Source organism: Berghia stephanieae, chromosome 4 (assembly GCF_034508935.2).
Source record: "Berghia stephanieae isolate SIO BIC M18660-M18661 chromosome 4, UCSD_Bste_1.3, whole genome shotgun sequence".
Lineage (NCBI taxonomy): Eukaryota > Metazoa > Mollusca > Gastropoda > Nudibranchia > Aeolidiidae > Berghia > Berghia stephanieae.
Window position 1 is genome coordinate 30,267,264 of NC_088363.1, and position 15,627 is coordinate 30,282,890.

At 37.0% G+C, this 15,627-nt stretch overlaps 1 protein-coding gene across 1 annotated transcript in view; it reads left to right on the top strand.

Annotated features, from left to right (window-relative positions):
• The window catches only part of LOC144970393 (murinoglobulin-1-like), a 90,804-nt gene that overhangs the window by 5,123 nt on the left and 70,054 nt on the right, over window positions 1-15,627 (top strand). The window contains exons 3-7 of the mRNA XM_078909975.1: window positions 835-1,002; window positions 1,533-1,585; window positions 2,913-2,982; window positions 4,064-4,198; window positions 6,321-6,405. Coding sequence (XP_078766101.1) covers window positions 835-1,002; window positions 1,533-1,585; window positions 2,913-2,982; window positions 4,064-4,198; window positions 6,321-6,405 — 511 coding nt within the window. The remainder of the gene's footprint in view (window positions 1-834; window positions 1,003-1,532; window positions 1,586-2,912; window positions 2,983-4,063; window positions 4,199-6,320; window positions 6,406-15,627) is intronic.

Genomic DNA, 15,627 nt, shown 5'->3' on the forward strand with positions numbered 1-15,627 from the left:
GGGTTTTTTTTTCTATTAGGGTTAGCTCGAGGTCGGAGGATTACCCCCGATTAAAAAAAGGGGAGTCCTGGGGTCTCCCCCCTCGATAATAATTTTTTAGAAAAATTCCCTCTTCAGGTGTGCTGGGAAACTACAAAATCATTCCGATTTTGGTTGGCCATGGATGTAATTAAAAGTTTGCAAATCAACTTCGCTCCTGTCAACATAAATACATTCTCCGACACCCACATACTTTGTGTCATGTCAGACATGTAAAATCATCAAATAACTGGCCTAAGTCAATGAAATAATAGATGTATATCAATATGTGTTGTATTAAATCTACAAATTAACATCTTGTTGATTCCTATTCTCAACATACTTTTAATTAAATTTGCTTTCAAATGTGTATCAACGTTGTCATTTTTCAATTCAACCATGTTATCTCTCTTCCTTCATACTTGTTAAAAAATAATTTAAGGTCAAAAATGAATATATAGTGAGCCAATGTTGTTCTTAAGCTTGCAATAGGCGTTATACTGAGAATTTTTACTACATCTGAAAAACTTAAAATAAGTCGATATGTTTGAGATAGTCATTTGTCCTTGTTGACCACCATTTGGATGTGAGTCAGATTAGATACATTTGACACACTTATAGAATGAATTAAACACCCTTAATTTACATGTCGTCTCACACTGCTGGTTAAGGTCAAGCTTGATTGACTTTCCAAGAATGCCGAGTTGTTGTATGTAACGAACAATAAAACAGTCATTTGAAGTAGTTATAATTTCTCATTATTAGAAAAACCGCTCAAATGCCTTTGTGGCCTTTCTTCTATTTCTATACCTGAAGGGAAGTTGACATGCAAAAATTTTGAGGCCCCTGATAAAGGTGACTATGAGTTGCTGCTTCATGAAGGCCAACGTTTGCTGCACGAGCCTGCTCCTCTTGTGGTGCTTCCACATAAGGACATTGTCCTTATTCAGACAGATAGACCTCTGTATAAACCTGACCAAACGGGTAAGTTCTTTTGACGTTGTGCAATTTTATTAGGTTTTTGTTGTTGCAAAAGTTTTTTTTGATTTCATTTTTTTTTAGTTTTGCCTTTAGAGTTTTCCCCAATAATTTATTTTCCTTTGAAAGCAATCAATTGGAAACATTGCAGTTTTTGGAACTTTTGATGAATATTGTAATGTAAGATTTAAAAGAAAATGTATCTTGCCCTGCTGAGTCCATTCAAGTACCTCCCTGGTGATATTGCAAGGCTCTTTGCGCAATGTATGTTCAATCAATTTCCACTTTCTCCTTTTGATTTGGGCTCTTATTTGGAAGCTGGTTTACTCTTTTCCAGAGGTCAGAGTTTGACACCTTGTCGAACAATGTTGTGCGAAGTATCCTTTGGAAGTATGTTTTAGTAAAGGTCTATGCAGCTTCTGGGAGGTGCTGTTCATCATTGACCATATATATGATATTACAATATACCCAATGTCATTCACAATGCTTCATTGTATGATAATAATTTATATTATGACTTTTGTTTCTTTCCCCAGTAAAATTCAGGATACTGACCATACAAAGTAACCAAAAACCATGGATAGGGAAGGTAAGATTCTAATTAAAATTTCTCATCATGAACTGAACTCATGACCTCAAAATTAAAGAAAATAGTAAAATTGCAATGGGTGTTCCGAGTGCTCAGTTGGTAGAGCACTGATTTCACCCAAAAGGGATCCAATATCGAACCCCTATAAAGTTGAGATTTTATTTTTTCTAACCCTCAGTCCACCCGGCAGTTATTGGGTATCAGGGTCTGTAAGATCCTATCAAAGGGTAGCAAGCATTTGTTAGTGTTGTTTTGTGTTATAGAAACTGGAATAAACTCGGGCTCCATGAGTCTAATGGCTCTGAAGTAAAAAACAGACATTGCATTGGCTTGCCTTGAATGGGGTGCATGTAATTTTCATAAGTAATAATGTGAAATCGAATGTAAGCTTCAGTTTACTTTAATTCTGGTAGTGGCGTTGTTAAGATGAATATTCATCTTAACAACGCCACTGACACATTATCTCATTCGTCTGTAGTGTTTCATTCATCCTGTTTTGTTGATAAAGGGGAAACCTGAAATGTTCATTTGATCTGTTTTTGTAATTAAATTGAAGCTTACATACAATTTCACATTATTTATTTCTTCAAGCAGCAACATTTACATTACACAGTAATTTTCATAGTACTGTGAACTCAATATTGATCAAGATATGGTTAAGCAGAGAATTTTTGATTTCATATTTATCTTCAGCATTTTTGTTAATGTCTTGGTTGTTATATTGATTACCTGATAGATATTACAGTAAACCATGAGTGTGCCTCCTTGTGACTAAATGTCATGTCTGCAGAGTTTTGTTAATTGCTCTAAGTGCAGAGTGTTTTGGTAATCAGCCCCTCTTCCTTCCCTTCAACACTATCATCATCATCATCATTATTATTATTATTATTATTATTATTATCATCAGCATCATTCTTGTCATTAGCATTGTCATTGTTGTTGTTGTCATCTTTGTCATTGTTGTTATCATCACTATAATCGCCATTATCTGATCCGGAAATGTCTATAAGATATATGTTTTAAAGTCTGATGAAAGATGCTGGATGTCGCGCTGAATTTTAGAAATATGAAAAAAAAAAAAAAGAACTTGTTTGACATGAGTATTTGATGATTTGAAATACTTGTACCTTTGTCCATATTCAGTATATTAAAAAAATTAAACTGCATTTCATTTAAGAAGAATTGTTCTGTACATTTGCTCAAACTTCATGATTCTGATTTTTTCACCGTATGGCATGTTTTATCAGGCTTTAAATTGACAACCAACTCCATACCAACCAACACCGCAAACAATGAAATGAATGCCTTATGTTTCTGCTTTTAACAGATTGGTGCTGTTTACATAAGAAGTCCAACCGGCTCAAAAGTTAAACAGTACATTCATGTTGACACAAAAGGTAGGACATATATAGTAGATAGAAAAGCAGATCAAGTCTAAGTATATCTTGTGGTTTGTAGGAATGATACAGTAAATTGTCTGCTCTAGTCAGTGATTGTTATGACCTTCTCACATGTTGCTAATCTACCCACATGTTACCATATTCAAAATATCACATATTGTCAAATACAAATTGTATTTTCTAATGGAAAAAGAGAATCAATTTAAAGATGAATGGGAGGAGTGACAAAATCTACTAAAATTTGAGCTAAGACAAAAAACTGCATAAACCCATTAATATTTTTTTCCTGTGACTCCCAAAAAATCTTTAAATTTGCATGTTGTCAAAGATTTTGACATTCATTTCAATGGGACTTAAAGTTCAGTTATAATTGCAATACTCTTGACGACTTTATAAATCATAATATGGCCACTCTAGTACACTTTCAGTAATATCTTGACAGTTAAGTTTCATATGATTATTTTTATTGCTTTTTGATTTTATGATCATTTCAAATGCTCTGAGATATTATTTTGATAATTCTGTTTGCAAAAGGATCCAACATATGCGGCTAGGTGGTCTTGTAGTATGACACTCGCTTTCTGATCAGAAGGTCCTGGGTTTGAGCCTCGTGCTCAGCGCATAGTTGAGTCCTTGGAAAAGGCTCTTTACTCACTTTCTCTCACCATACTCAGGTGTAAAATGAGTACCTGGCCGTTAACAGCGTTGCCTTTGTCCGAAAAATTGTAGTTTCGCCTAACAGACGGCATGTCCCGTCCTACATGTTAAATGTTGCTGTTGACCAGGGACCCCTTGTAAAGCACTTTGAGCACATTTAGTGGATATTGCGCTATATAAATCTCAATTTAATTTTTTTTTTTTTAACAAACGGGAATAGAGTACGTTTTAATAGAATTTATTGTGATATGTCCATTGGCAAAGTGGTCATTTTGAAAAGTCATAACATTGATAAAGTGTCTATTTTCCTCTAGCTGTTGTAAGACTTTGGCATTAATGGTATTCTCTTGTAGAAATCGCTCAAAGTGCAAGGTCTGGAATAAATTGAAATTTAATTGGATTTTATACTTCTTCCTTCTAGGCATTGCAAGTCTAGAATTTGAGCTGCCAGATCGAGCAATGCCGGGAAGTTGGCAAATTGCTGTTTACCTTCATGAAGTAAATGACACCACAACAGAAGAGGATGGTCTGATTGCATTTGCTGTCAAAGATTATGGTAAGTCTCAAAATGCATGACACTCCATTTTAAGAAATAAATGTTCAAACACTGTTACTGCTATTTTGTAATTCTTTTCCTCTCCTCTTACTACAATTGTGTAAACTCTTTTCCGCTCCTCTTACCACAATTTTGTAAACTCTTTTCTTCTCCAGTTACTACAATTTTGTAAACTCTTTTCCTCTCCAGTTACTACAATTTTGTAAACTCTTTTCCTCTCCAGTTACTACAACTTTGTACTTTTTTTTTCTCCTGTTACTGCAATTTTGTAATTTTTTTCCTCTCTAGTTACTACAATTTTGTAAAATCTTTTCCTCTCCATTTCCTACAACTTTGTAAACTCTTTACCTCTGGATATTTCTAAAGAAAATATAATTTTCCAACCTTCTTGGACAGAATTACAGATGAACTAGGAAACAAAACATTATTTGTGACCCATTAGTTTATTTTGTTATTATTTTGGGGTTGAAACTTTGCAGAAAGTGACTTTAAAGACCAAATAATGAAACATTAGTATATCCTGTTTGGAGATAGGCAGACTGCAGAGTTCACATGGTAAAAAAGGACTGCTTTTGTATTCGTTGACCACAAACCAATCAAAAGTTGTTTGAGATTGTTATGTGAGACTCACGCTACAATCTTGGATTCCTGCTGAGTTCATTCTAGCGATATGATCAAGAAAAGTAGTTCCTACAAGTCATCCTTATGCCTACCATTATCATTGGTCATCATTACAGATTTTTCTTTTTTTGATATCTTTTAATTGCTGTTGTTAGCTTGTAATAAATTTTGTAAAATAGTGAATCTGTCACAATAATTTAATCAAATTAGTTTGCATAGCTCAATATTATTTTAGCGTTAAAGCCGTAAATGACTAGCAGACCTGTCAAGTGTCATGCTTTTATCTGCATTGCTAGAGAACCTTGAAAATCTTGTGGTTTTAAGAAAAATGTCACTTTCCTTCTTCTTCTTCTTCTTCGTCTTGTAGACACCTCCAATATTGTTGAGGATCACTCCACAGTTTGTAGGGTTTTACATTGTAAACTTGTTAAAACTGCACATAATACTTATAAAAAATACATAGATTAAAAAGTCACGTTGTGAACTCCAGCAATTGTGTGAAGGCATGTTGGCAACCGTTTTCAGCCACTTCAGCTGGGAGGCTATTCCATAGTCGGGCAGTGGAAGGGAAAAACGAATACAGGTGGAAGACTTTTGATGCTACTGGTTACTCTTGCTGCGTGTCCCCTCGTAGTTCTTGTGCCGATATCTTTGATGTTGTTGGAAGTTTAAGGCACGAATTTTTGCAGTAGATCTTGTGGAACAATTTAAGTTTATCTATCTTTCTTCTCTTTTCCAGAGGTTTAAGACCAATCCATTGTGTTATTTCAGATGCACTTGAGAAAGGATCGAATATGTTTGTGATGCGTCTTGCTGTTTTTCTTTGGATGTTTTCTAAAGTGTTGATTTTCTCTTTGTTTATGGGTCCCAAATTGAGCTGCCATACTCCAAAATTGATCTAACAATAGTTTTAAAAGCAAGGGTTTGAGTTGAGATTGGGCATCTTTTTAAATTGAGCGTGATGAAAGCGCTTGTTTGATTTGCCCTTGAAGCCAGGTGACATATTTGGTCATTCCATTTGAGGTTTTTAGCAAACTCAATGCCAAGGTATTTTGCTGTCTTTACAGTTCCAGGTTTTGACCATGAAGTTGGTATTCAAATGTAATCGATGCTTTCTTATTTGTAATGGTTAGAACATTGCACTTTGATACGTTGAATTCCATTCGATTTATTGTTTCCCATTCTTGTAATTTCGCTAGATCGTCATTTAGTGTTTTGCAGTCGTCTGTTGTTCTTATCTGATTGTATAATGCTGTGTTGTCAGCAAAGGGGCGCACTTTTGACCTTATACCTTGTGGAAGACCATTTATGCACACTAAAAATAGTATAAATATCCTCATTGATATTAGAACCTGCAATCCTTTGGTGTATATCAGTATGATTTTATCACTACTTCCTAAACACCCTATCTGTTAATAAACATTATTTCATTTTGAAAGGCAAACTTGCTCTTGGATTTTACCTTCAACAAGAGTGACCTATTAACTTCGAAATTTTTCAGAGCCTCCAAAATTTGATGTAAAGATAATCCCACCCAGCATCATCTTGGGATCAGATGTAATTACAGCAGGAACTGTGTGTGCAGTGTGAGTTTGGTTTTACTCTTTAATTTGAAATTACCTTCTTTCCATGTCAAAGTCAGAAATTGGAATGCTGCTTAATTGGAATTCTACCCGTTAAGCAGAATGTGTGCGATTTAATTGGAATGATTTCAGACCTTTAGCAAAATATCTCTATTGAGATGAACAAGAATGGAATACTCCCATGTTTGCAAATCAACATATAGGTCTTAATCAACATGGCATTGTGGAGCAATTATGCAAAAGGACCAAGTCGATCCCAGATGAAGTCGAGATCTTGTTCCAGAGCTCGCTGTGATTCCAGCAGTCATTGGGTAGCTGAGTCTGTTAGATCAAGCAGAAAGTACTAAATGATCAATGATAAACTAGCATCCTATCTATTGTAGTTATCAAGCCAATGGCATGTTTGGGTAGGGGAGGTAAGTTGTGGTAATGAGTTATGAGGATGAAGGAAGATTGAAAATTATTATTAAATCAAGACAGTGTTGAGTTTGCCTGTAAGGGTGAAACAGGAAGTGAATAAACCCTTGTTTATTTTTGGATAACGGAAAAAAACATCGTTGAAGGATTTATTCACATAATTATAATATCAAGGATAATAATAATAAAATCAAGATAGAAGATGAGTTTACACTCAACATCCCCCCATAAACTCATCCCTCATGACTTTAAAAAAAAGGGTTTACATCGTATAGAACCATCATGTTACAAGTTACAATATAAAACGTGAAGTAATGGTAGGATATGAATTAAGTCATGAAAGATGTTGAAATAGCATCAGCACCATTTTGATAATGATTTATTTAGATTTAGATGAGATGCTATTAGATTGGTAGCATTAACTTGTTCAGTATTCAAAATCTTAGAAGAAAAGTGATTAATGGAAAGCAACTGTGTAAATTCCCTTTAGGTAGAAATTTTATAAGTCTTATCTCCCTTGGTTATTGAGTTGTGCTCTATCAAACACAAAATTGAGTAGGTAATAGATTGAATCAAAATAAAATGAAAAGAAGATGTGGGACTTTCACATGTAATCTCAATATGCATTAGAATGATATTCTTGAAAAGAGAAAAAGTGCAGTTTATATTCAATGCAAATAAAATATATGATTATATTCATGTAAAAAAAAAAAATAAAAAAAAATTTGAGTTGTTTTTAACAAACATCTGGTAGTACATGATTTTTCTTCTCCCATTAAAATTGAAATGAACTTGTTGTTCCTGATTTTGCTCACTGGTTTTGTGAAAACATCTGCTAAGTTGTCTTCAGTTGGGACATAAAACAGATTCAATTTTCCATTAGCAATTTCATCCCTGACAAAATGATATTTAATGTCAATATGCTTGGAACGTTGGTGTTGAACCGGGTTCTTAGATAGAGCTATCGCACCTTGATTATCACAAAGTAAGGAAAAGTTATCAATTTTATTTCCTGTCATATCTGAGAGTAATGCACATAGAAATTTGCCTTCTTGTGTGGCGGCAGCGAGCAACATATACTCTGCCTCGCAGGTTGAGAGGGCAACTGTTGATTGTTTCTTTGATTTCCAGGAAATCAAAGGACCTTCATTGGATATCTTAAATCCATACCCAGTAATACTCTTTCTGTCCTCAGAATTTGCCCAATCAGCATTACAATGACCTGTCAGTGTAAATTCATTATCAGTGGATTTTCTGAATGTTAGCATTTTGTTTGCTGTACCTTTTAGATATCTCAGTACATGTTTTGCCATGATCAGATGAAATGAGAGAGGATTGGACATAAATTGTGACAATTTAGTAACTACATAAGCAAGGTCAGGTCTGGTACAAGTCATTATATAGATCAAGCCTCCAACTATCTCTCTGTACCTTGATGCTTCTTCTTCTGAACATTTTTCATTTTCATTGTTACATTTATTTGTGTTCACTTCACATGGTGTATACCTAGGTTTGCACTCTGACATGTTAAATTTTGCAAGCAGTTTCTGAGTGTATTTGCTTTGGCACATTGAAACCTCATTTTTAGTTTGGTTAAACTCAATACCCAGAAAGTATTTCAATACTCCTAGATCTTTCATTTGAAATTTTGCTTTCAAATTTTCTTTGACCTTTCGTAAAGCATTTTGATTATGAGAAGCAATAAGTAAATCATCAACCCATGCTATCAAAACAATTATGTCATTTGTTTCACACTGCCCATCTGGTTTCTTTACATAGACACAGGGGTCTGAAAGAGATTGGGAAAATCCTTGTTCTGTCAAATGTTCATGCAAGGTTTGGTTCCAAAGTCTACCGCTTTGCTTTAACACATACAATGACTTCTTTAATCTCAAAACAAGTTTCTCATTGGTTTTACCCTTTATATTGAAACCATGAGGCTAATCAACAAATATTTCTCTATCAATTGGCGCATTCAAGAAAGCTGCCTTGACATCCATTTGGTGAATGGTCATTTTGTGATTTACAGAAATTTGCATCAAAGTTCTTATTGAGGTCATGCGGGCTGTGGGTGAAAATGTTTCCCTGTAATCTATATTCGGTATTTGGGAGTAACCTTTTGCCACAAATCTTGCTTTGTATTGGTCTTCTTTACATGGATTTTCTTTAATTGTATAAACCCATCTCCCCCCCACTACATCCCTGCCAGGTGGTAAGGATGTTAGCTCAAATGTATCATTTTCAACCAGAGTCCTCATTTCCTCTTCCATAGCCTCCTGCCATTTCTCTGCAACAGGGCTAGACATGGCATCATTGTATGATTTGGGAATATTATGGATTGCATTGTAAAAATAATGGGTAATACAGTCATCACAATTTTCATGCAAATTATTGATCAAATTCATACTTTCATCAATTGCATCATCATTGTCATTCAAATAATAGTCATTTAGATAACTAGGTTTCTTTCTAGTTCTATTTGTTTTGTTTTTAGTGGTATTTTGATTGACATTAGGACTAATGTTATCATTTTCATCATTGGAATTGGGAGTTTCTGCATTAGCATTCTTATCTGAATGATTTGGTTTTGACTGGAAATTGACATCTTCTAAGAAATGTTCATTTGGTGGAGTTGGAATTGAGTAAGGAATTTGTTTCTTTTGTTCTTCAACAAAAATTGATTCTTGATCATTATCATTAGAAATTTCATCATTGTTTTTGTTGGAAATTGTGTTTTCAAATTTAACACATCTTGCTCTTTGTACATTTTCAGTTTCTGGAAAATATATGAGATAAGCCGGGCTTTCTTTATCATAACCGACAAAAATTCCTCTTGAGGCTCTTGCATCCAACTTTTTTGGGTTTTGAGTTAGTGCATAGCACGTTTGTCCAAATTTGTGCATTTTATCATAATCAGGTTTCTTGCCTGTTAGAGCCTCAAAGGGAGTTTGTGTCAATCTGTTATTTATACATCTATTTCTAATGTAAACAGAAGCCATAAGTGCATAGGACCATAAATATTTGGGTAAATTTGCTTCTAACAGTAGACATCTGGCCATCTCGAATAGCGTTCTCCATTGTCTTTCACTGGTGCCATTCTGGTGGGGTGAATATGGTGCAGACTTTTCATGTTTAATTTTGTTTGAAATCAAAACGTTCTTAAATTCAGTAGAGGTAAATTCACCACCGTTGTCTGACCGTACACATTTTACCTGTCCGAAAGGAGAGGAATCTGCTAGAAATTTCTGAAAACCTTTCACTGTGTCACTTTTGTTCTTTAGCAGATATGTAGCACACACACCAGAGTAGTCATCCACACAAACGAGAGCGTATCGAAAGCCATCTTTTGCAGCAGGATCTATCGGCCCTGCCAAATCAAGGTGAATCTTCTCCAGCGGCTTTGTTGCTCTTGAGTCAGGTACTCGACATCTCGCGTTTGTCATTTTCCCGAGCACACAGGTTGAACATTCAAAATTGTCATTTGGATTTGTAATTTTAATGTGTCCAAGAGAACCTAGTTTTCGAATGTCCTCACAGTTGCAGTGCCCTAGAATTTCGTGCCAGGATTGAAGAGATTTTTCTTTCATAGTGGATTTTTTCACTGTATTTATGAAATATAAATTTTTGCATTTTGACACATCGATCACACTTCCATTAAATTCCATTGAAGCAGAATTTTCTTTGAAAATAACCGAAGCTCCATCACTCGTTGCAGCAGCCACGGATAAGATGTTTTGGTCGAATTCAGGTACAAACAATGCGTTTTTGAGAACGATTTGCTGTGGTTCTCCGAACGAGTTGAAAACGTTGATTTTTGCATCCCCTCGGCCTTTGACAATACCGAACGACTTTTGACCGTTGGCCAGTTCAATGGCATGATTTGTAGCTTGAAAGTCAGACTCGAGGTGGGTGAACAGACTTTTGTCTGTGATGATATGTGTTGATGCACCGCTATCTACAAGAATTCTTTTGACAGAGTGGTCGTGTTGGTTGATTGGTTCATTTTCGTTGAACTTGTGTGTCCAGATATGGAAGGTGAATGAATGGGGCTGACCAAGTCATCCACGGATTTTGCGAAATGTTTTTGCTTTCTGCAGAATCTAGTATCGTGGGTAGTACTCTTGCAGACTTCACACCACCGGTTTTGTTTCTTTCGGCATTCCTCGGTGTTGTGGTTTTTCATTTTACAGTTTCTGCACCATTTTTGCTGGAAGGTACTAGTACTTGTTTTGGGTCTGTAACCCTGTGTGGTCGTTGCCATTACTGTAGAGTTTTCTGTTTTGATATTTTGTTCTTCATTTCGCAGACTTTCTTTGAATTCGCCGAATGTCTGTGGGGTTTCTCTCTGAGTTACGACAGTTATGAAGGATTTAAATGAGTTTGGTAGGCCTTTTAATACCATGGCTACCAGCAAACTGTCACTAATCTGCTCGCCTGCAGTTTTCAAAGAAGCAGCAGCAGTCTCTGCACGTAGAATGTAATCTGTGACAGATTCTGTGTTCGATTTTTCAAGCGATGTCAGCATATTATACAGGGTGATAATACGGGCTTTGCCTTTTGGTTGGTAATGTGTTCTAAGAATAGCGAGAGCTTCTTTACCTTTGTTTTTGGCATCACGCATCACTAAAGACAGAGAGGTCGTCTAGACACTGGATCAGTTCGGCGTAGGCGATTGCATTTTCTTCTTCATCTACTTGTATTTCTTTGTCATTGAAGACATGTATCTTCTTGAGCCGCATTAGCCCAAGGAATTTTGTTTCCCATAACTCGTAATTTCTTTCTTCCCCGTTGAAGGTGGGTATTCTGTAGGTTGACATTTTAAGGATTGTTTACTTAACCTCAGACTTCGTAGAGTTTGTTTACTCACGGTAATTTATTTACCTAATACATCAGTGCATGACTGGGCCCATAACCTGTAAGTTGTGGTAATGAGTTATGAGGATGAAGGAAGATTGAAAATTATTATTAAATCAAGACAGTGTTGAGTTTGCCTGTAAGGGTGAAACAGGAAGTGAACAAACCCTTGTTTATTTTTGGATAACGGAAAAAAACATCGTTGAAGGATTTATTCACATAATTATAATATCAAGGATAATAATAATAAAATCAAGATAGAGGATGAGTTTACACACCAGGTATATGTACACACCATGTCATTTTTCAATTGGAGACTGATTGCGTCTGATCGCTGCATAGATGAGCAGATGGCATGAAGAAGGGGTTTGTTTGTTACTGAGTTTAACAGCACTTGTATCTGTTGTATTTTTGGTAAGATGGTGATGATAAAAGGAGATCTAAATCAATGGAACACGAAACACAGCTTATTCGTTTTCTATTTACAACGGAAGACGTTGCTCTTTTCACCAAAGGTTTCATACAGTCACAAGAGTTACAAAAGTGACTCGTCATTCGTACATTCATTCATTTATTATTAATTTCTTAATACATTACATTCCCCCAACCTTAAATAATGCTAATACAGAAATAAAAGTTAAGGTGAATATATATCTCATAAAGTAAGGTGTTGCTGATTTTCTCTGCAAAATTATTAATAGTTGTTTGATGGGTGAGTTTCTTACCGACTATCATAAATTTAGAAGTTGTTTGATGAGAGATAAAGAACAAGTGACGAAACAAGGTCACATAACAAATTATAAAGATAAGTGACTCAAATCCCTTGAGCAAGAAATGGTCATGGTAAAATTACAAAGTTAACTTTTCCGGTGGTTTAATTGTCCTGTGTGATCTTCTCAACACTGGTGTGGTTCGAACATTACTTTCAGATGTGGTCGGCGTCAGACTGTTTTCATCATCTGCTGACTCATCTGGGGTAGAAGTAGAAGTCGTGGGTTGTGTTGTCTGATCTGCCAAGTCAACTGGTTTGCTATTCATTGCATTACTCATACCCATTTGTTTAGTGTCTATTTCCCCTTCCCCCTCTTTAGAAAGACATGCCCCAGCATCGAGATCAACATGAGTTGGGATAATGTGATCTGCATGAAAGCGTTTAACTTGATCAGTTTCATACATTTGAACTCTGTAAGACATGGGACCTGTTTTTGCAACAATTTTGGCAGGCAAAAATTTTGGGTCAGATGGATTGGTATTGCCTTGGTTTTTAACAAAAACATTGTCATTAATGGTAAAGTCTCTAAACTGAGAATGTTTGTCATGGTAAGTTTTCTGACAGTCCACATTCTTTTCAACAGTTTTGTGCACCTGATCATGAATTAAATCCAAACGAGTCTTTAATTTTCTACCAAGCAACAGTTCAGCTGAGGTGAGGCCTGTAGTTGTTTGTGGCATTGATCTGTATTTCAGAAGAAATCTGCTTACACGTTCAGGAACACTACCATTGTTCATTTTCTTCATCGCCGACTTGAAGGTGGCAACTGCTCTTTCAGCTAGGCCGTTTGTAGATGGGTGGTATGGTGTCGATTTGATGTGTTCTATGCCGTTGAACCGAAAGAAATTTTGAAACTCTTCGCTGACAAACGATGGACCATTGTCCGAACCAATTTTATCGGGTAATCCATGAGTTGCGAACACATGACGAAGTTGAAAAATAGTATCCGCTGAGGTAATCCGTTTCATAATGCGAATTTCTAGCCATTTAGAGTGCGCATCCACAATAATTAAGAACATATGACCTAAGAATGGGCCAGCGAAATCAATGTGAAGACGACTCCAGGGTTTGGTTGGCCAGTTCCATGATTGTAGGGGTGAGTGAGCGGGTACGTTCCTAAAACTCTGGCAATTGGCACACGATTTCGCACAGAATTCGATATCCATATCAATTTTGGGCCACCACACGTAACTTCTGGCAAGCATTTTTATCCGAACAATTCCGATGTGATCCTCATGGATGAGTGAAAGAATATCCCGTTGAAGAGACGTTGGAACGATGATACGCGTACCCCACAGCAGGCATCCATTGTCGATGCTCAATTCGAGCTTGCGTGCGAAAAAGGGTCTAAGTTGTTCGCTAATTGTAGTGGGCCATGGATGACCATGTGCGACGATTTGATACACCTGACGAAGTACAGGGTCGGTGGTGGTTTCCGATGCGATGGTGGTACTGGAGATGGGTAGGTTGTCGATGACCTGGAAGATCTGGTGAAGATCTTCAGGAAACGGCGTAGGTGCTGCTACTTCAGGCAGCGGTAGACGACTGAGTGCATCTGCGTTGTTGCGTTGACCTGGGACGTGTTTCAGTTGGTAGTCGTACGCGCTCAGAATGACCGCCCATCTTTGTACTCGCGATGATGCGTGGTCAGGTAATGGTTTGTTTTCTCCGAAAAGACACAATAGTGGCTTATGGTCGGTGTTGATCGTAATATGTCGTCCAAAAACGTATTTGTGAAATTTTCTTAATCCAAAAATGATAGATAACGCTTCTTTGTCCAGTTGGGAGTAATTTCGTTCTGCTTTATCCAACGATCTGGAAGCAAATGCGATAGGTTGTTCATTCCCATTGTTGAAACGGTGCGAAAGAATCGCTGATACGCCTCTTGGTGAGGCATCGCAGGTAACGACAACAGAGATGTTGGGGTCGAAATGAACCAGTAGCTCCGTGGACATTAAACACGATTTCGAATCGTCGAAGGCTGATTGCTCAGCTGATGTCCATTTCCAGGTGCTTCCTTTCTTTAGTAAATCGTATAGTGGTGCAAGACGGTGTGATATGTTGGGTAGAAATTTGGAATAGTAGTTGATCATTCCAAGGTAGGCTCGTAGTTCTTGGATTGAGGTTGGTGCAGGTGCCTTTCGTACAGCTTCAATTTTCTTAGATTGTGGAGCGATGCCATTTTTTGTGAGGCGGTATCCAAGGAAATCGATTTCATCCTGCAGGAATTCACATTTAGCCCTTTTTACGTTCAGTCCCCTTTCTTCACAGCGCTTCAACACGGCTTCAAGTGTTTCGAAGTGTTGTGCATCGTTGGCGCCAGTGAGATACAGATTGTCGAAGTAGATCACTGTGTTTGGGATATCCTTGAAGACAGATTCCATTACCCGTTGAAAGATGGCTGGGCACGAAGATATGCCATATGGTATAAAGACCACAATGCGTGTTGATCGTCGTGACATTTTGGCTACAGGGTCGACAAGAAGGTGAGTATACGCATGGCTGAAGTCGATGGTTGAAAACTTCTCACCATGTGCAAGCCTGTTGGCCAACTCTTCTATCCTCGGAATTGGATGTTCTTCCTTTGCAACCACTTTATAATCCCCACATATGCGGAGTGTCGAATCAGATTTGAGAATGGGTACGATTGGTGTTGCCCAGTCTGAGTAATTGATGTTCTCAATGATGTTGTTATTTTCTAGACGTAATTCTCTTTCGATTTTGTCCCGAAGAGCAAATGGTGGATGGCGTGCTTTTTTGAAGATGGGTGTGGCGTTTTCTTTCAGGAAGATGTGTTGGGTGTGGTTGTTTAGTAACCCAGCATTGTCGTTGAACACGTTGTATTTGGAAACCATTGATTGGAGTTCCTGTGCGTGTGTTTTAGCGTTGGTGTGGAAGATGCTGTTCCAGTTGAGTTGGATGGTCTCCAACCAGTTTCTTCCAAGTAGTGGTGGACCAGCGATTTCAACGATGAGTAGAGGCAGGTTGGTTGCTTGCTGTTGTTGGTACTGGACATTCACACCACATTGTCCGCAAATCTGTACGGTGTCTCCTGTATATGTTTTCAGGACAACAGTTGATGGTTTTAGAGGTGTATGTAACAATAAGTTGTCGTATGTTGTTTTCGGTAGTATAGTTGCTGATGCGCCTGTGTCAAGCTGGAATGACACTTCCTTCCCTTC